Source organism: Uranotaenia lowii, chromosome 2 (genome assembly GCF_029784155.1).
Source record: "Uranotaenia lowii strain MFRU-FL chromosome 2, ASM2978415v1, whole genome shotgun sequence".
NCBI classification, from domain to species: Eukaryota; Metazoa; Arthropoda; class Insecta; order Diptera; family Culicidae; genus Uranotaenia; species Uranotaenia lowii.
The window spans coordinates 106,166,612-106,187,593 of NC_073692.1; the positions used below are offsets into that span (position 1 = coordinate 106,166,612).

Consider the following 20,982-nt stretch of genomic DNA (forward strand, 5'->3'; position numbering starts at 1 on the left):
AAAGCCTTGAGAATGGGCTACGGACTGCAAGGAGCGCCAAGCCGACGGGAGGTTGTCGTCGAGCGAACCGAAGGCAGGTTGTCGTCGAGTGAGCCAGGAAATGGTCGTCGGGCGAAACCAGTGGAAGGTCGTAGAGCGAAACCTAGTCGTGCTGAAGGCGATAAGGTTCGGTGTGTGTCGAGGAGGAGTAGCCACTTCAGGAGGAGCCACCGGAGAGATTGCAGTTGGATAACTGAGAACAGCGTGTGTTGAGGAGGAGTGTTGAGATTCGTCTCATCGAAGTAATCGATGAGATGAATAACAACACACGCATGTTGGTGTTATTATCAATAAACAAATATTGTAACTATGGTTCCCTATGAATCTCTAGGGAACTGATTAGTATAAATAGAAGTTAAGGTTTCAAATAAAGTCATTCCAGTTTTAACCTTCAAACAGTTAGTTTGTTCTCTCCTTTCCACTCCGAAAGTGCTCCCTGCTGATGGCTCTCAACACTGACAATAAGAAAAGAGCTTATCGCGTGGCTCCAACGAAGCGATAACCGTTGTGGTAAAGACAAGGGTCGTGTTCCGGTCGCGGCGTTCGAAAATTGTTACCGTGAAACCATATACCGCACTTGTTCAGGTGGACAACGTGCGTGGTTTCACCATAGTGATCGTTGTAAGAACTTGAAGAGCGTATCGCATGGCTTAAACAATGTGATGTTCGCGATATACCTCTACGACTCAAGTATACGTGTGTGTTGCTTGTCCATAGATTTATACGTCGCATGTCTCTCGCGAGTTCAGGTGTCAGGTAGGAAGGTGGTAGGATTCCATGCGCGGTTCCACAGTAGAAATTCAGAATGAGAAATAGATGAAGCTATTCCAGCTACTCATTCACCTGTGTATTCGGGTGTCGATACGACGTCTGCCGGTTGGAGAATCCAGAGGTGAAAAGGGCATACGTTGAACAGCTAGAATCCCGAGCCTCGGAGCTGCCGACAGACGGAACAGTCGAAGAACAGTGGTGTGGAATCAAGAATGCCTTTATCACGACGAGCCATGGTACTCTCGGTAAAGTTTGTGGAAGACGAAGTGAATGGATGTCGGATGAAACCTGGAGGATGATCGATGATCGGAGAAAGGCGAAAGTCGGAATTGAGCAGGCATGTACCGGGTCAGCCAAAGCAGCCGCCCGCTTACGATATGCGGAGCTGGAAAAGGCAGTTAAACGAGCTTGTAGACGAGACAAGAGAGCCTGGACAAACTCCCTAGCCGAAGAGGGAGAAAGAGCCGCCGCCATTGGAGATATCCGATTATTATATGATATTTATCGCCGCCTTAGTGGTGCTAGGACTAATGCAAGAATGCCGCTGAAAGACCGAGCAGGTCAGCTGCTGACAGATCGAACAGATCAGCTCAAGCGTTGGACTGAGCATTTTGAACAACTTTTCCGAGTTACAAATAGCAATGGCCAACAGAACCCGCAGCTCGAGGCGCCCACAGTAAGTCGCATTAATGGCGTCAACTCGGAAGCGCCCACGCTGGCTGAAATAGAAGCGGCAATCAAGGACATGAAATCCAACAAAGCGCCTGGAATCGATTGCATTCCTGCTGAAATGCTCAAAGCCGACCCTGCCTTGTCAGCACAAATGTTGCACCGTCTTTTCGCTGACATTTGGGATACTGCAACATTCCCGGCCGACTGGATGCAGGGTATCCTCGTAAAGGTCCCAAAGAAAGGAGACCTAACAGAGTGCGGTAACTGGCGTGGCATAACTTTGATCTGTACAACCCTTAAAGTACTCTGCAAAGTGATCCTGAACAGGATCCAGGAGAAAATCGACGCTACACTCCGACGGCAACAAGCTGGATTCCGATCCGGACGATCATGTGTGGACCACATCACAACGCTACGAATAATACTGGAACAAATCAACGAACTCCAGGACTCTCTTCTGCTGGTGTTCGTTGATTTCGAAAAAGCATTTGACCGACTGAACCACGAAAACATCTGGGCTGCTCTAAGACGACGAGGGGTCCCAGAGAAACTAGTCCATCTCATCGAAGCGCAGTACGAGGCATTTTCGTGCAAGGTCTTGCACGACGGTGTCTTGTCCGAACCAATCCCGGTAACTGCTGGAGTGAGACAAGGATGTATTTTGTCACCGCTGCTTTTTCTCATCGTAATGGATGAGATCTTGACTGGATCGATTGACTGTAGACCAAACCGAGGATTGCCGTAGAATCCTTCAACCATTGAGCAACTGAACGACCTTGACCTGGCAGACGATATTGTTTTGCTCGCCCAAACACAACAAGACATGCAGAGCAAACTCGACGACCTCACCGAAAGCTCCAAGGCAGCAGGTCTCAAAATCAATGTCGGAAAGACCAAGTCGATGGAAATCAATACAGAAAATCGTTCCAATTTCGTGGTAGCTGGACAACAGGTTGAGACAGTGGAGTGCTTCCAGTATCTTGGTAGCCAGATTACGCCTGATGGTGGTACCAAGAAGGACATCGAAACCCGGATCAGAAAAGCCCGATTTGCGTTTGCGAGTCTCCGAAACATCTGGCGGTCATGCCAGATCTCTCTACGAACTAAGATCCGAATCTTCAACTCAAACGTCAAATCCGTATTGCTGTACGGGTGTGAAACTTGGTGCACATATGCGGTGACGACGCGAAAACTGCAAGTTTTTGTGAATCGCTGCCTGCGGAACATCATCCGCGCTTGGTGGCCTGGCAACTGGATCTCAAACGTTGAACTTCATCGCCGGTGTCATCAAAAGGCGCTAGAAATCGAGATTCGGGAACGTAAGTGGAGATGGATTGGGCACACGCTGCGAAGAGATGAAAACGAGATTTGCAGAGAGGCGCTTGACTGGAATCCAGATGGGCATCGAAGAAGAGGCAGGCCCAAAAGCTCGTGGCGGCGAAGTCTAGCCGCTGAAATCCGCACAGTTGACGTGAACCTTGGCTGGCAGCAAGTGAAGACGCTGGCTCCGGATCGCCAGCAGTGGAGATCTTTTATCTCAGCCCTATGCGCCGGTCAATCGGCGCTGGACCCTTAGGTAGGTAGGTATTCATCCTGAGAGCAGAACGGGTAAAGCTCTCCGACCTGACCACTCGTGGCAGAAACCGCTGATGTGCGCCCTCCAGGACGAGTCGCACATTAAAGTTCAAAGGTAAGATTTTCATAAATTTCTATTATAAGCTAATACGGACCAGATTTTTTTTTACTATGACAATGGTCCATTTACCAGGTTTTTGCTTCAGTTACCTCACACAGTGCCTGTGTTGTATGAATATTTGGTCTGTTGCGTCCGGAACTCGCTTTTTTCTGAGGGTAGGGGAGACAAGGGATTTTGATAAGGATTACTTTCGTACTTCCTATATTATTAATTTTTCAGCAAAAAAGAAATCTCCTTTACAGAAATGTTAGAAAAACCAACTAAGTTCTCAAGTGACGAAAATATTATAATTTTTGAGTACAAGAAAATAAACTTTTATGATCGTTATATAATATTGAGCTTTCTTGTACGCAACGCAACATGATGTATTATTTAATTTTCACACCATCTTTATTGTAATTTTCTTGAAAAACTAGATTCGCCTGCACATTTTTCGATCGGTCAATAATTCACACAATTTGTTTTTTCATACGTTCTTGAATTATTTGTTTACACATATTTATTGGCAAGTATGGAATGTGACGATGTTTGCTAGGCGAAATTTCAGTGATCCACATTTGACTGTTAAATATCCCAAATTTGGTCCGTTTCTAGGCCCTGGTTAAACGTCTGAAAGTCAACACAATATTTTAATTTTTGGACACAAACCATGTCCATTCGAAAGCTATTCTTTGACATGTAGCCATAAAGAATCTGTATGGAATTGCTGAATATTTTTCAACATTTTGATATTTAAAATAAATAAAAATTTACTCATTCAGTTTAAATTTATTGTAACAAAAATCTGCGATAAGCGAAAAAGAATCATTGATATGGTTGAGAAGTGGTAGAGATTGGGGTTGAGCCTGTTGTTCTGCCACATGTCTTCAACACATCCCTCAGGCTCTCTACTTTAACTTTGACCATAGCATTATCACAGCCTTGTTTCAATCCAGAATACTCTCGAGATACATACTTCGCTGTCCACGAGGTAAACAGCTCAGATAATACTTGATGCTACCTTTCCTCCTTGTAAATGGGAACCTTCCGTTTGATCTAGAAATGATATTAGGTATTATTAGAGCAAAGTTTCACATTAAAATATTTAAAAAAAATACCTTAAATTCCGAAGAAGTTCTATGATTTTTCAAATGTTTTGTTTACAATACGGAATGGCATTACTCCTGTGATTAGTTAGCAGGGTTTTCAGATAGTTTTAAAAAAAAATCTGTATCAGCCTCATAAAAAAATCTGTATTTATCTGTATTTGGACTTAAATCACCAAAAACTTCTATTATTGTTTTCTATGGTAGCTTATTGCTCAATATGCAATTTAGAAATAAGTTTTAATGGTTTTAACGTATTCATTATTCAAAAATTGACAATTTATTTCATCGATTGAAAGAGCAGTGATTTTTCAAACTTTTTTTTTACTCACCGGCCCCTTTTGCAATTTGTTTGAGTTCAACGCCCCACTTAGAGAATTTTTGGAAAATTTTTAAAATTTGATGATCAGGAACGATGAACATCCATCTCCAGAACAAATATTTAAACTTATAGAAAATCAGTTTGCTGTGAAAACAAAACTTATATCTTAAATTTTGTTTAGCAAATTTTTTTGTTTGTCATTATTGTATTAATAAAACAGTAATTAATGTCAAGCCGGTGAAACAACGTATTTCTTAATATCATAAATTGTAATCTTATATTTATGAAACCTAAAATCTGAATTTGAATGCTGTTCAAAGATAAACAGCATTCGTCGATCTTAGACTTTAAAATTGGTGATAATAACGGAACTTTGGCAATGATAATGATAAACTAAGCATTCCAGATTGCTCGGTTTTATCAGGACTTGTCTGGATTTTCAGAGAAAAAAAATTAAAAAAGGGCAGATTTTTCCACAATATCACCATCATCCAAACCGAAAACTCTAATTGAGGTTAACATGATAAATTTTATTTTCGACAAATAATGACATTTGTTTAGCTTGCAAAATTATTTTCAATCGTGAAATGAGATTTTTAAGCCGCTCAAGTGCCTGAATAAACAATAATTTTTCATATTTTTATATTTCGCCTTTTTCTCGAAATTTTATGAAAAATACCTGGTTTTTGAGCGCATGAACGAGATTTTAGAGTTGAAAATTATAAAAACCAATGTTCGAGATTTTTCCAAGTTTTTGGATAAAAATTGCAGTTACGTTTAGAGAAAAATCTGGAAAGCTTATTTCATGATTTTTTTTTTATTTTTCCTCATAAATTATTTTAAACAGTCGGAAACAATGTGTACATTGAGAAACAGTATTTAAAATACGATTTTTCACTTTTTTATTAATACAAAAACAGTTGCAAATTTGTAACTTTATTAAACGAAAATTCCAACTTGAGCTCACCGCCCCCGTGGAAGTTCTCAACGTCCCCCAGGGGGCGGTAGGGACCACTTTGAAAACCACTGATCTAGAGTGATAAAATGTTAGTTGTAAGGTTTTTTTTTGTTAGATATGAAAATATTACAAAAGGCAAATTTACTCATACCACGTGAAAAAATTCATTTTTGTTGGCCGCAACCTAACAACCTTAGTACCAAATTTTAAAAGTTTGTCGAATTTGGGAAGCATTTTGTTGAGCATCCTTCCATTTTAATACATAAAACTTTAAAACTATTTTTGTAATTGTAAAATTGGAAAGCGAAATGCGTGAGATTATTTGGGTCAATGATTATAAGATATCATACTAATTAACCAAATAATAATGAATGTTATTCTGAATTCGAATCTCATTTCTGTTTACTGAGTTTTCTCAACCTTATTTCTCAAATCTCAAAATTCAAAAATGTATATTTTAGTACGAAAATTGAATTCAAGTTATGAATGAAAGTTAATTACACAATTATTATAGAGATATTTGAATCTGATTCAATAACATATTATTTTTATTCTAGTATAAAAGTCAAAGCTTGACCTGGATATAAATATGTTATCGGTAATAAAAACGAAACTTGAATTTCAAATTCACATTACACAAGGATTTTGGGTTCCTGTCAAACAGATTTTAAACAGAAATTTTTCTGTTATCTTTTATTCAAACAATCATTCATATATCTTGCTTAGATATTTTAGTTTCAGAATCACAACGCTTTAAAAAAATTAAATAATATCTATTTCTGGCATCATTCAAAAAAGTCTTTGAGAATTTTATATTGAAGATTTTCACTTATTCCCCAACCTTGCCGAAGTCTACAAAACGTTTTGATTCATGCCTCAAGAAATATGAAATATTGTATTTTGTTCATTAAATTTTGTTCATCATTCATTTTAAATAACTCAAATACAATAAAAACTTATAAAAATTTTATAATATTCTGCAATATAAAACTCGACAAATTAAGATAAAAATTTGAAATGTAATATTAACTTCAGTGATTGTCGATTTCTGTTGATAAAATTTGATTAATGAAGTCATTTCAAATCAGTGCATGGACCGTAAAGACAAATCCTTGTTGCAATCGTAATGAAACATCGAAATTGAATTTCGATAATTTTTTTCCTGTATTTATGAACTAAAACTCGTTTCAATAAGTGGGCTGGCTTAAAAAAACTGCATATCGTATAAGAAATGAATTTGTTTTAAAATTCAAAAGTGTTCTCCTACTTTATTCATTTAAAGAGTTTTGAATTAAAAAAATAACGATGCAAACCTAATTGAATCTGAAATTAGAATTTTCATATGATTCTCGATCTATTTTTTTTAAACTCTCTTAAAGTGATAATCTTAAATACAACTCTACTTTATAGATATCTGACTTAAGGAGAAGAGATTTTATACTGATTTTATTATCAACATTTGTGTACTTTGTTTGGGGGGCTATCATTCATCGTTAAAACAATTAAGTTATGATGTTGATAAAAAAGACTATTGAAGCTTCTACTAACCTAGAATCAATAATATGTACATGGTTATTCGTCACAAAAGCTTACTTGTAGAAGTTAAAGCACAGACTAATAGTTATAGTTCTTACGAAAATCTGAATCTGAAAAATAATCACCCACGCAGGTACTACTTATTTTGTTTTCGAAATATCGATACCTAAACTGTTTTAAAAAAATCAACAATCGCAGTAATCTAAAAAAAAATCTAGAAATCCAATCAAACGTTGAACTGTTAACATCATAACATCAGGTGCAGGAAACTGCGGGGAACTGAACAATTTTGAAGTGCTTAAAAATGCCTTGTAAGAGAGAAAAATTTATTCCGATACGCCCAGCATCATTCAATTGGAGTAAAGCCTACTTGCTGCAACCGCTAGACAACATCATATCTCATCCGGATGCGCTCAAGAAACGTCCCTTCCGACCATCATACGAAGCGGTATTTTTGAACAGTTTTCCAATATTATTCTAGAACCTTTCAAAATCATTAACTTTTTTTTTCAACTTCGTGTTCCAGCAAGGATGTCCAAACGTTCAGTGCCTGTTGCAGTACGATTACTACCGCATATGGAAATGTGAACACTCTCAATACCAGACTCGCAAGGCTTTGCTGAGAAACCCTCCGAAGAAGAAGTTTTCCCCGTACCGTAAAATTAAAGTTTCGGCCAAATGCGTTAAACCTGCACCTGTCAGTCAAATGGTGTCCGTTTTGGCTGCGCGCAAAAAATACAAATGCATCGGCGCAAGGGTCGATCACTGTGGAACTGATCTCAATGCCCAGCGTCGTCTAGCAATATTGCCACCGAAGCGTTGTTGCTATCAATCGGCTCGCTGTTGTTAAAAATTTTACGTTTGAAATCAATCTGAAATGCCGAATAAACCATTTAAGAAAGACGGCTATTTAGAAGCTTTGGTTTTACGTTGGCTGTTTATAGCGACACAATAAATATTCATATAATTCTTTTGCTCGATATATCTGAATTCTGAGTTGTAATTTATGAATGTTGGAATGATGTTTTTTATTCATCATTTGAATCATTATTTAGATTTAACCGTTCAGAAATTTTAAATGGACTTAATGTATTTTAAACTCCAAAAATTCATTTGAAAATACCTACATTCAGGTGCCAGCGAAAATGGTAATGTTGAATTAGGAAAACTGAGTGTTCAACAAGTTCGATTACATTTTTTCTAACTAATTGTTGGGTAAAAGCCGTAGCGCATACATCAAATATTTTTGCGTACCAACGGACAAACTATTCGTGGTGTTGAAGAGTCCATTTTCTTTAGTATAGTTCTTTTTTTTATCAGCCTTTTTAAATCACACGGTCTTGTTAGGAAGGAAAAACGTTTTTTTGAACCAAAATGAATGATTGCCAGTTCATCGAATATGACTCCTTTGGCTTAATTCTTAAGCCTCGTCCACACTCGGCAACATAAACTGCGATTTCGGTTGCTCAGATTTGTTTATGTTTACCTTTTGGTTGGTGAAAGTCTCCCATACTTGTCGGAAGACTTAAGACGTGCATCTCTACATCTAGTTCAAAATGTAAACCTAAACAAGTCTCAATAACCGAAATCGCAGCTCAAATTGCTGAATGTGGACTAGGCTTTATGACCATTGGCTACCGGATTTTCGAAGAAAAAATGGGAAATGCCCGGTCTAGCCGTATATTGGGGAAATAAGCCCGAATTTTGTCCGGATTTCTCACAATTTTAAAAAAACCCAACCTAAATCTAATTTAGGTCATAGAATAATTTTTGGGACAAAAAACTCCAAGTATCTAAAATGAAATTACTTCGCATAAATTTTTGGAATATGAACAGAATGTTCGTGATAGACTCAAAACATTACCGTTACCAAACCATTTTTGATGAGTTTTGATAACACCAATAGAAAGTCATATACTTAACTGATAAAAAATCACCTTTATTTATTTTTGGTTGTTTTTTAGAAGATGTTAGGAATTTATCCAGTCAGTTTGAGAATTGAATGTTATCAATTTTGTGATTCCAAGTAAATTGCATCACTATTATGAGAACGGATTGGAGGATCAGGAAACATTGAAAAATGCACACTACCTTTTATGCTCAGTGGTTAAATGGAACTTTTCCAAAGTTTAGCTATATAGGACTTTAACTTTATATTAGATCTAACTCTCAGTTTCAAAAGACAGAAAAAAGATCGTAATCAAAAATATCATCAAACTTGAAAAAATATAAAAATTTAACATTTAAATAAAAAGCATGCCACCTAAAATTTCGAAGCATTTAAGTACATATAGAGAAAAATCTCAACCAATACACAAAAATACAAAATAAAGTTTCGTACCAGATATATATCAGATAAAAAAAACAATCTATCAAGCACAAGTGAGTTTTAGAATATAAACACTTGAACTCGATCAACAAAAATAAAATCAAGATCAAACAAAATCAGATTTTAAATTTATGTTCAAATATAACTGAAAATCCAGATTCACAAAGCCAAATTCAGAATATTGATATAAATTAACAATAAAATTCAGAATTAAATTTAACTGTTTGGATTACAGTTTCTTATCTTACGATCATTAACTAAAATTTTAAATAATTTGTGTTTTTTATTGAATTTTTTATTCCAAAAACTCAAAATAGATTTGCCTTCATTCAAGGTTTCAAATGCTAAGAGAAAAGTAATCCAAAAATATGACAGTTTAAATCCTTTTTTTTTTTTTTTCATTTTCTAATTTATAGTGCAATTTGCCAATCCCAAACTGAAAATTGAAAAAAGATAATGATGACACAAATTTTAAAGACATTTTCAAACATTATATTGATTAGAAAAGTGTTGCTGTAAAATGAGATGAATAGTGACTTTTCCTGAATTGTTAAATATTTGTCAAACTCAGCTCTGTCAATTCACAATAAGATTCAATTAGTGTATTTAGTACAAAGTCCGAAAAAAACGACATTTGAAATAATGAAAAAAAAAAATTAAAAATAAAGTTTATTTTCATTATTCTTTAAATGTTCTGGTTTTGTCCAATTCATTTTTTTTAATTTTTCTATTCTGACAATCATGCTTAAAAAAACTTCCATGTACATATTTAAATACAGAGGTAAACACAAATCGAAAAAAAAACTCATTTTTCACTTTCAGATTTTCGCTTTTTTACAAGTTTTCCAAAAATTCTTTCAGATCCGGCCGTGTACATACGTATCATTGAAAGTATTGTATTCCTAAGATTAAAATTAAAGGTTAAAGATCATCTAGCTAAAATTAGAAATTCATCTCATTCGATATAAAAAAGCGATTTCGAATAGCTTGGCATCTGTTTTGACATGTTTTGTACCAGATTTAACTGGAACTAAATCGTTTTTGTGATAAACGTCCTAGAAGCGACAAATCGTCTGATGTCCTTTCAGGTAATGGTGGCAATTGGTTGGATATAATCGACTTAAAAAAATGAGGGGCATTAAGATGGCAGAAAAAGAAGAAAAATGAAACTATCCTTTTTGTATTTCTATGGAAAATTAAACAGAATATTCGATCGAATATTCGTTTAGCCGAATAGGTCAATATCGGTATTCGGCCGATGTTCGCCGATGTTTCGATGTATTTTTTTTTACATATTTCTATACAAACAAATCAATTTTTCTCTATAAATCTATAAAAATTCTAGAAAATTTCACAGTTGCTAAAAAGTACATAGGGTAAGTGTTCCTAATTTGGCATGTGTCCCTAATGTTAACATACCGTTCGATTTTGAATGTTTTTGACGATATTTTTCACTTATCACAATTGTAAAAAAAATTATAATGTTACGGATCATGCGAACTTTCATTTTACAAACAAATTAGTTTTCTAACTCACAGGATTATTCGTAAAATCCGGATTGTTTCAAAGTATGTTCAAATTGAATGGAGTTGTTAGCAAATTTCTTAAAAAACACCTATTCAAAAATGGAAGATAAAAGCTGAATTTGTCAACCGATTTATTTGAAATTTTTTGTCGGATTGTTTTATATCATGATTTTAGTAATAAGTATGTTAGAAACATGATTTTTTCGTGTAAAAACTGAAAAAAGCTTATGTCCACAATTAGGAACACTATTTTCAATGTGTTCCTAATTATGACATAGTCAAAGTTTTCCAAACTATATCAAAGTCATAGAATGTATTTTGATTAAATTTGATTGATTGAATTGTGTTTTAACTTAATTTTCAACGATCTGTTAAAATAAACTGTTTTGAGTTAATAAAACACGATATATTTTTTACTTCAGTGTATCTCATAGCTAAAAATGTTGAAAAAATATTTTTGCCAGGTTGTAAAGAACGCACCCTACGCGACAGAAAAGGAAACCATCAAGTTACAGAGAGTTTCTCAACAAGAACAGAATCGAGAGGAAAAATTGGAAAAAAAATCTAAATAAAATACGTTGTATACTGTCACATGGGGATCATGCAACACTTTTCAACTTCAATGACTTCTTAAACCCTAATGTCCACAGATAATCATACCGCCTGTACATCAAAAGTTTTAAGGTTAAAGGGACATCTAATTAACGTAGTCAGAAAAATAGTTGGTTTCCCCAATTATTTTGAAATGTACAAAACATACGATTTTCACCGTACTAAGAAAAAGGGGTATGTTGCAAAAACCTTTGTTTTTAATGAAAATCAAATGAAAAAGTGTGAAAAGTTATAGTTTTTGATTTATTTGTGATTTCTTTGCGCATAAAGCACGATCTGCAGTTATTTTTGATTCTGTTAGAGTTAAAATTGATACTTATTATTTCGGTCAAAGATTTTTAAAAAAGAAAGCATAAGGGTGCTGTATACAGTAAGGGATAAAAACTACTATAAAAAAAAAATTAAAACCATATTCCAGCATATGGAAACAAGATTTATACTTTGAATCATTGATTTGCATGTCGATGCATTTTAGCGCAGACTGGTAACTGAATTTCGAAAATACTTATTTAAAAAATTAAATGATTGTCCGAGAAATATTTATACACCAACAGTGTTGATATAGGATAATAAAATCAAAATAAAGTTTGTAGGTGATATCATTAAGCCAATCCGTCAAACTGTGTAAAGTATTTTACGGCATCAAAAAATGTAAAAAAATTGATTTTTCAAATTTTCTATGAGAATGAAAAATTTCAAAAAAAAACTATCTCACGATGTGAGAAACTATTGCATCATCATTTTGTTATCATAAAATGTGATTTTAATATACTTAAATAAAAGTTAAATAGGTGTTGTGGCATACAAATGTTGCATCTAACAATGTTGTTGCATGATGTTCTGTTTGACTGTATCTTATTTGTATCCAATACAATGAATTTTCTTCTTTTTGAAATATAATATATGTATCCATTGGAAAAGGTAAAGTTTGAATTTTAATAAGCTCAAAATCTACTACTTTCTTCAAAACTAGTGTGAAGGAATATTGTGTAGGATTTAAATAATCCTATTTATCTATTCATATTCAAAAAACGTTGTAAAATTTTTTAAAAAGGTGAGTTTTGAGATTTTTCTCATTAAAGTATTGAAAAAACTGACCCATATGAAAAATGAGGAACAAATAGGGTAATATTGGGTACGCGGATACATTTTTCCTCATATGTTAGCATTAGGAACACTCATATGTAAACATTAGGAACAGTTATTGCCAAATTAGGAACATCGACACACTTTATAAAACATGATATTTCTCGTAAATTTAAGCTTTGAATGATTATTTCAAACCAAAACAGAGTTCAGAAAAGAATTTGGAACTTAGTTACCAAAAAATTGTAAATCTAAGAATTTAAGATTCGGCCTGCTAATATCAAAGCTAAAAACCTCTGACATAATATAGCGAAATTAGGCGCATTTACCCTACCTTCTATATTATAGTTTCAAGATTAATTTAACCGGACTTATTTTGCAAAATTGTTGAAATTGTAGAGCAAAACAACGAATAGATGAAATTTTCGTTAGATTCGTTTCAAAAAATCATGAAAACCTGTCAATTTGATGCGAAAAGACTACGTGTTAAAAGATCCCGAAATATTTGTCATGATTTCTAACCGGTTAACGAGTTTTGGGATACAATTGTTAGTAATGTGAGGCGCTATACATTGTTTTTTTTTGCACCATGATTTTTATATTTAGAAACGAGTATAATAAATGGGCAAATCATCATTTACAACCGGGGAAAAACCGGGAAAAACTTTGGAATTTCAGAACGAAAAATCGCTAGCAACCCTGAACCGATTTTCAAAACTCAAATTTTATTTTTTTGTCACTAATTTGATCATCAATTTCATAGAACATACTTGGTCTTTCAAAATTCCCAGTTCTTCAGTATATTGGAAAGATGATAATGATGTTTGAAATGTGCGCTTCGGGTCATAATGAAAGCCCCTCGTTTTATTGAAAAGAGTTCATTCTATGTGTACTGTCAGATTTCTGACAATCACCTTGTCCTGTTCAATGGGTTTCCCAAATTTTACGAATTGAATCAATAATTTAAGGCACCTTTCGTTTTTTTGAATAACCGGGTAACAGTATTTATGTAAAGTGGCAATCGTAAAACCAAAAAATATTCACTGATCATTCTGGAAAAGCTACTGGAGCTCGGTTGTTATTACCAAAAAATCGCAATATTTATCGAAAAAACTGCACAAAGGTTACAAGTTCGGCGTTTTTGTTACCGAACACTCGGTAATTTTTTACCGAATTTACTGAAATTTTAACCGAATGTTCGGTAATAACTGAATGTTTTCCCGAAAAATTGGTAATTTTTACCAAACAAACTGGAAAAATGACCGAACTCGTAGTTTCCCGGTTAGTGTGTTGGAAAATAAGATTGATCTCGGATCGACACGATTTTCCCGTATTTGTTGATATCGTGCCGCTACTAAGCCTACCCCTTTTCTGATATTTTTTTCTGAATGTGCGCTCAACACTTTCAAATTCCTGAACTGTACGTTGAACAGGCTGCCTGTAAATTGTATATTTGTATATTTTGGCTGGCCTGGCAGTCTGTCGCAGTAGTCCGACTCCGAGTGATCCCCCATTTCACTTTGCCTGAATCGAGAGTTCATTTCATTCTGTCATTGACCAGTGCCGAGCACGGTCTGTGTGTCGTGCGTTTCTTTGCCCTATGGTGTTACTTTTGTGTGTATGCAGGAACATACACTCTGTTTTTTTGTTGTATATATACGCATACGCCTGGAGGAAAGCTATCCCGGAACATTCGGTGCGCTTGGTGTCGTATAATTTACAATATAATTAATTCAATTACTATTAATCTGAAAATCAATAACCTTACAACACAACTCCGATGTAACGGGACCCTTAAATCGATAATATAGTGGAGAGCCCTTCGGTGGCTTTGAATAAGGTAAGTCGAAGTCATTGTAATGAATCCAGTCATGGGACCGAATCGTCGTCTCGGATCCATCATTCATTGTAATTATAATCGTTTGGATGATTAATTACTTTTCATGTTTCACGAACGAAGATGAAAGAAAAATAAAACGAAAGACGGATTCCAAGCATTGAATTCGGTTTGGGGACGGTGCTGATGATTTTTCTCTTTTTCTTCTTGCGTTTCTTGCCATTCCAGTTCGCGTCGAATATCATAATAATAAATTATAATTAATTGTATTTTTGATACAAAATGGAGTCGTGCTGTAGATTGTGTTTTAAGCAGAGTTCCGAGATGGAACGAATATTTCCGGATTGTGAGGATGAAGACGACGTTGACGTTGAGTCTCAGGTTGCAATAAAGATATTCAAGTGTACCTCAATGCAGGTAAGATTTGAATGAACAGAGTTACGGATGTATAAATTTTGACCTAAATTCTTTTTTTTCTAGCTTCCCGTTGATGATGATGATTTGTTTTCTCGCGTTTGTAAACCATGTTTGGCTAAATTGGACGAATTCTTCCAGTTTAGAGTGACCTGTCGAAAGAATAATGTTCTCTACCGTAAGAAGAGTAAAAAAGCAATAAGGGACTCGAAGGCAGGAGTTGCAAAATCTGAAATTAACAAACCGATCGATCCTGATGATGATTTGTCGTTGGACAAGTTGGATGAAACGTTGCTAAGAGCGTTGGAAGGCAAGGACGGTTCGATGGACACGTCCTCTTTTGATCAAGCCTTTGCCAGTGAAATAAAACCAGAAGAGCTGCTTACAATAAACCTGGATTGTGACGATGAGCAGCGTATGAATACGCAGGAACCAGTGAGCTCGAGCTCTTCTCGCTGTAACAATTGTGGCGGAGAATTTGGTTCATCATTTGAACTCAACCAACACATGTTGTACTGTCAACAACGTTCCAGAGAAAATCTGTATAACTTGCAAATTGCGAATATATCAGCTGGTGCAGATCTGCAGTGTTACATGTGCAACAAAAGTTTTTCCAACATGCAAGATCTCAGATACCACGAATCACTTCATTCAAATTCGTCTATGAAATGTACGTTCTGTACGCAAACATTCACGTGCTCTCGTACTCTCAGGTTCCACATGGATGAGCATAAAATCAAATGTACCCTTCCGAATGGCCGCTTCAAGTGTGACATGTGCGAAGGCACGTTCAAATTGTACGGAAATATGATTATCCATCGTCGTAGTCACACCGGCGAACGGCCTTATCCTTGCACCATTTGCGGTCGTGCGTTTTCAACATCGAGCAATATGAAAACCCACATGAATGTGGTTCATGCTCAGGATCGCCCATACAAGTGTCAGCAGTGTCACAAAAGCTTCAATAGCGAAACACGTCTTCGATCGCACATGGAAAGCCATGCGTTCCCAATGAGCTCCACAAGTGGGGGCCCGTCTTCCCTCGATAAACTAGGAATCAGTGAACTTTCCAGCACCTGTAAGATTTGCAACAAAACGTTCAGCCATCCGTCGTATTTAACCATTCACTATCGGGTTCACACCGGCGAAAGACCGTATCAGTGCAAATTCTGCACGAGCGCTTTCGCCACCAGTGGGAATCTGAAGGTACATATGAGGATCCACGCGGCCCAAAAGATTCGACCCTTCCAGTGCAACATGTGTCCCAAATCTTTCCTTCACGCAAGCAATCTTTCCGTGCATAAGAAAACCCATCATTACTAGTGTATAGCCAGTGGAACTCACAGCAACTCGAACATAGATAAGAGATTATTTTGAAAAGTTTTATTGCATATTATTTAACTCATTTTAAACTAGCTTAACTAACTATCGGTATGCTTTCTTGACAGGTTGAAGAATCATATTATATTATATACATACTAAATATTGGATTTGCACTGTATCTAAACAGTTGTTTTATTTATCTACCTCGAACGTATGTCATCTCTTAAGTTTCACTTTTAATTGAGGTCCTAGGATCATATGGGTGCAAGTTGATGAATTTTGAACATATAGCAATAGATGAATCTGAACTAGTACGAAACTCAGATTTTGTTTCTATTATAATAAATTAAACATACATACAGTTGCGTTCAAAAAAGAATGAAATCGCGTGAAGCTGCGCACCCACTTCCAAATTTGACAAGCTGCCATTTCTTTCTCGATTGATGTTTTTTCATGAAAATTTTACACAATCTAGTTCAACTATTCAACTAACACTATACGAAATTTGAAGTCTTTTCAATGACGAGAAACAAAGATAGAGCTATTTCCGTAAAAAAGGGAAATTTGGAATTGCTTCACTAAACTTGCTGTATCTTTGACAAATTTTATAGAAAAATCTTGAAAATTGGTCCAAAGATGTAAAAATGTTTGATCTAATACCAGACCAAGATTCGTCAAAATCGATGAACGTGATAAAATATGGTGCCGGGTAGAAAATCATTATCGCCCAACTTACGATTTTATTCATTTTTGGACGGATGTTTCTATGGAAAACATCGTAATCCATGTATTCTTGGTTTTTCCTTTAACAAAATCAAAATTCATCACAAAGACTGCTGTAAATTGATAAAACACGAATACATTGTTTCGGAATAGAAAATGTTTCAACAGAGTTCAAAATAAGAAGAACAGAGTTTCAGAAATGACCTGCTTATTATTCCGATAAACAAATTTGATACACAATTAAAGCGAGTATTTTATTCGCTCTTGTGTTTCAATACCAGCTCTGTTGAGACCGGAAAAAATATAAAATTTTTATTTTGTCACCATTGTCATTTTTAAACAGGCATCATAAAACGTTGTTTCCCGTATAATGATGCCTCAACGAAGCCTAGTTTTGCTGTGCCTGAGAAATCGACACTAAATAGCGCACTATGCGGGTAATGATTGAATACTTTATTTTTTTTCGTCTTTGGTCCAATTTATAATGGAATGCTTTCGAAAACATGATTTTTCATGTAAGGAAAATGGAGACGAAATCATAAGGATCTCACTTTTCTACTCTATGAAAATAAATAAATAATGATGCCTTGTTTAGCTATCGTAGAAAAAATCGACACCTTATAGTGGTATCGTTTAGCTATCAATATTGTACTTAAGTGTTGGTTTGTATTCATCTTTCAATATATTGAAACCAATTGCTTTTATTTTGGAGTTGGTAGCTTATTTTCGATGCAGTTTGATTTAGGCATCAAATCTGCTCGGAACCGTATGAAAAAGAGAGATAAATTCTTAAAAATTTAAATGGAACACACATCGAATCATTAAAAATATCAAAAACTGTCAAACCAGCTTCGAGCATCAAGCATGGAATTTGAATATTAGACGAAATTTCGACGCTTACAGAGATTTTGATAGTACTTACTCTCATACAAAACGAGCAATTTTCACGGTTTCAATACTTTTTCCTCATACGGTTGATCCTTTTGTCCTCTTAACAGGGTGGCCAGCGAATCGGGAAAACCGGGAATTGAAAATGGGACCAGGAAACCCGGGAAAAAACTGAAATTTAGAATCAAAACCGGGAATTTTGGATCGTTTTCCCATACATGAACTTATTAAGTTATTAATTTCATTCATTTCATTATGACTTATTTATTTCCCAGAAGCGGCGTGGGTGTTCTTTTTAGCTTAGCGCATACCAGTGCTCTGAAGTTTTCTACTTCCATGTCCAGAATATTTTAAGTTTAAGTCTCGAGCATAACCTATTTCTTAGTTCATGGTTATTGTGCAGTGAATTTGAAATGCAGGATCTAAATTTTCTATACCTACCTTACTAAACTTTTTTTACGAATCTTAGGAACAAGTAAACCTACATATCCGAATGGAGAAATAAGTGGAAAGAATTATTTTTTTTCATAATCTTGCGACTTCAAGAAAGTGATGTGAATTTGTAGTTAGCTTCATATGCTTTACATCTATCTGCTCTTTTTTTTTCAGAAAAATCATGTTATGTTGAATCAAAACTTGAAAAATAAGTAGAAATTCATCGAAAATATGTAAAATATACGGGTAATAATTTTGAAGAGTCAAACCAAAAAATAGAATGAATTTGTGAACAAATAAAGATGAATTGATAATAAAAGTTAGTGAGAGTGATACAAGTAGTGCCTTCACACTATTCAGCTCACCTGTAGATCAACTTATTGAGGAAAAATTTAAAACATGATTGCAAGTGAATTTTCATGGATTCATGGATCAGTAATCCAATGCCAAATTCATCGTTCATGAATATTATTTCAAATTTTAAGTTCCTCTCACACTTTACGTTCAATTTTTAAAGAATATTTTCTTTATGGTAAAAAAAGTCCGATAAACATTATTATTCGTGTATTTTCAAACCGGGAAAAATGAAAAATCTTAATCTGGAAAACCAAAAAAACAACCGGGAATTTGAAAATGAAAACTCATTGGTCTTAAATTCTGATAACAAGAATTGAAATGGATTGAACACCAACATAATTTTGCGTTGTTTTAAAAAGACTTAAATAAAATCATTTTGTGTTTCTGGTAAAAATTCATTCTATAAAACCAATAAGCACAATGATGGTAAAAATTCTTTTTGGTTACTAACTTTTATCATAGACTGTATCAAGGTGTGTGTATATAAAGTTGTAACCGTATGTCAAATTCCCTATTCAGCTAATTTAGTTTTGCAACTGCGGAACTCATGGAGTTTAATCACCAACAAACCACTGAACAGAGCACTGAGCAATTATTTTTATGTTTGGAAACAAACTCATTGATCGCCCCGCGCACTCTCCGCCTACTTACTGTGAAAGTCAGAGGACCTTGTGTTTCTAAAAACCTTGTATAAAATTTTGACCACGGAAAATAAAAAAAGGTAAAATTTACCTTTTTGCGAGGTGATTGGATTCCTGTAATAGTTATAAAACGATTAGAGACAGTGTAAAAAAACGTTTAGAAAATGATATCTGAAACCATAAAACACATTGCACTTATCTTGAATTCCAAAACGACGGTCTGTTGAATATGGCGTTAAGTTATGTTACTGTTTAAAACTATTAAAACCTCTATATGGAGACACTTTTCTAGGAACAGTTAGGGTATGGTTTATAAAACGCTTATGAAGAACGTTTTCAGCGCATTGAACTGTTTCTTGAATGAACATGTGTAGGCATATTTTAAACGATTTATCAAACCGTTAAACAAACTGTTACAGATATCGGAATGATTGTTGTATGAGCAGAGGTGCAAAGAGATCCCATCATGAAACATGCAGTGCCGATTCTAACAGCCCGACGTCAGCTCCGAAAAAATCATCTTGCAAAGTTGCAGACTGATTCTATTTCCCTTACGTGCAGAGCGTCGAACGTGTCTGCAAGTAAAAGTCGCGATGACTGCACGTTACGAAAATTTCAAACTTGCAAGCCCGAAGATAAAATCCCTTGAGCCGAACAGAAAGAATCATTTCCGAAGATAGCTACAGTCTGCAAGTTGCTTGCATGCAGCGCGATGATGCGATGTACGTTTGCAAATTTGCAAGTTGCAACTTACAAGTTACAGGACGGTGGACTCGTTCTTGTGCGGTTGGATTCGTTCCACTAACCTAGGACCGACCGAACCGAGTTCATGGAGAAAGAAAGTGATAGGCCGAAGAGCCACAGCCACCGACCATCAATTCAGTTGCCGTTCAGCCATCGAAGCGTGCGTGTGTAGCGTATGTACATGGCTGTCTGTAAAACACTCGGCGCGCCGCCGTACTACAGAAGTAAGGACATGTTGGAGTTGTTGTTGTTGTTGGTGCCTTCGTGCTCGTTTCGTTTCCTTCTAAGACGGATTCGAAAGGAAGTGGTGCCCAAATTTTATTTGAGTTTTCAATGATCATTCTAGGGTGTTTAAGATAAATCATCAAAGCAAATAAAAACTAGTTTGTTTTGATTATAACTTTGTCATCTTACAAGTTATTTATGAATACAAAAGTGTTAATAAAAGCTTATCTTAAAAATGTTGGAAAATCATCTTTATTGTTTTATAACACAGCTGCGGCCCGAAAAATTCAATCCATTCTCCATGGATAGGATCACTTGATAAAATAGAATCACATATTAAAGATTCAGTATTGAGAGCAGGGTTGCCAACATTCACAAATTCAAGGAGCTTGAAAAGAAAAATCAAAGAAAATCAGGTTAACATAAAATGATCGAGCTGAGTGCCTTTTTTGGTCACCGTTGTAAAATGAAATGGAGTTGATACACATTACCGTTCATAGTTCTATTAAATAAGCTAAGTGCTCACTGTCACTTCAACCTTTAAACGCGATGTTATTTGATTTCATGCCATTAATTCATATTTCGTATCAAAGCGTTTTTTTAATGTGATTCAGCGTTTTTCAAATATGTGATTCAGCAGTTGTTTGAAAATCTACTTTTTTGGACTTGTTTTATTTAAATTTTGATATTTGAGATACTTATCAAAGCCTTTTGCAAAAATTCTTCATAGTAGTTCTCGCGAAGTTAAACTTAAAAGTGGCAG

The 20,982-nt window shown here is 35.2% G+C and overlaps 2 protein-coding genes across 2 annotated transcripts; both read left to right on the plus strand.

Annotated features, from left to right (window-relative positions):
* The first annotated feature begins 7,312 nt into the window (after positions 1-7,312).
* On the plus strand, positions 7,313-8,031 carry LOC129749834 (uncharacterized). Its single transcript, XM_055744928.1, has 2 exons — positions 7,313-7,527; positions 7,606-8,031. The coding sequence occupies exons 1-2, from the start codon at positions 7,384-7,386 to the stop codon at positions 7,927-7,929; spliced, it is 468 nt and encodes a 155-aa protein (XP_055600903.1). The 5' UTR covers positions 7,313-7,383; the 3' UTR covers positions 7,930-8,031.
* Positions 8,032-14,162: 6,131 nt separating this feature from the next.
* LOC129749830 (zinc finger protein ZFP2-like) lies at positions 14,163-16,373 on the plus strand. The gene is made up of 3 exons (XM_055744922.1): positions 14,163-14,472; positions 14,698-14,886; positions 14,950-16,373. Exons 2-3 carry the CDS (start codon positions 14,752-14,754, stop codon positions 16,204-16,206), a joined length of 1,392 nt encoding a protein of 463 aa, XP_055600897.1. The 5' UTR covers positions 14,163-14,472; positions 14,698-14,751; the 3' UTR covers positions 16,207-16,373.
* The last annotated feature ends 4,609 nt before the right edge of the window (positions 16,374-20,982 follow it).

Coding starts and splice junctions, on each gene's coding strand:
- LOC129749834 (XM_055744928.1), top strand. CDS start 7,384: ATGCCTTGTAAGAGAGAAAAATTTATTCCGATACGCCCAGCATCATTC. Junction 7,528..7,605: donor TCCGACCATCATACGAAGCG/GTATTTTTGAAC, acceptor TTCGTGTTCCAG/CAAGGATGTCCAAACGTTCA.
- LOC129749830 (XM_055744922.1), top strand. CDS start 14,752: ATGGAGTCGTGCTGTAGATTGTGTTTTAAGCAGAGTTCCGAGATGGAA. Junction 14,887..14,949: donor TCAAGTGTACCTCAATGCAG/GTAAGATTTGAA, acceptor TTTTTTTTCTAG/CTTCCCGTTGATGATGATGA.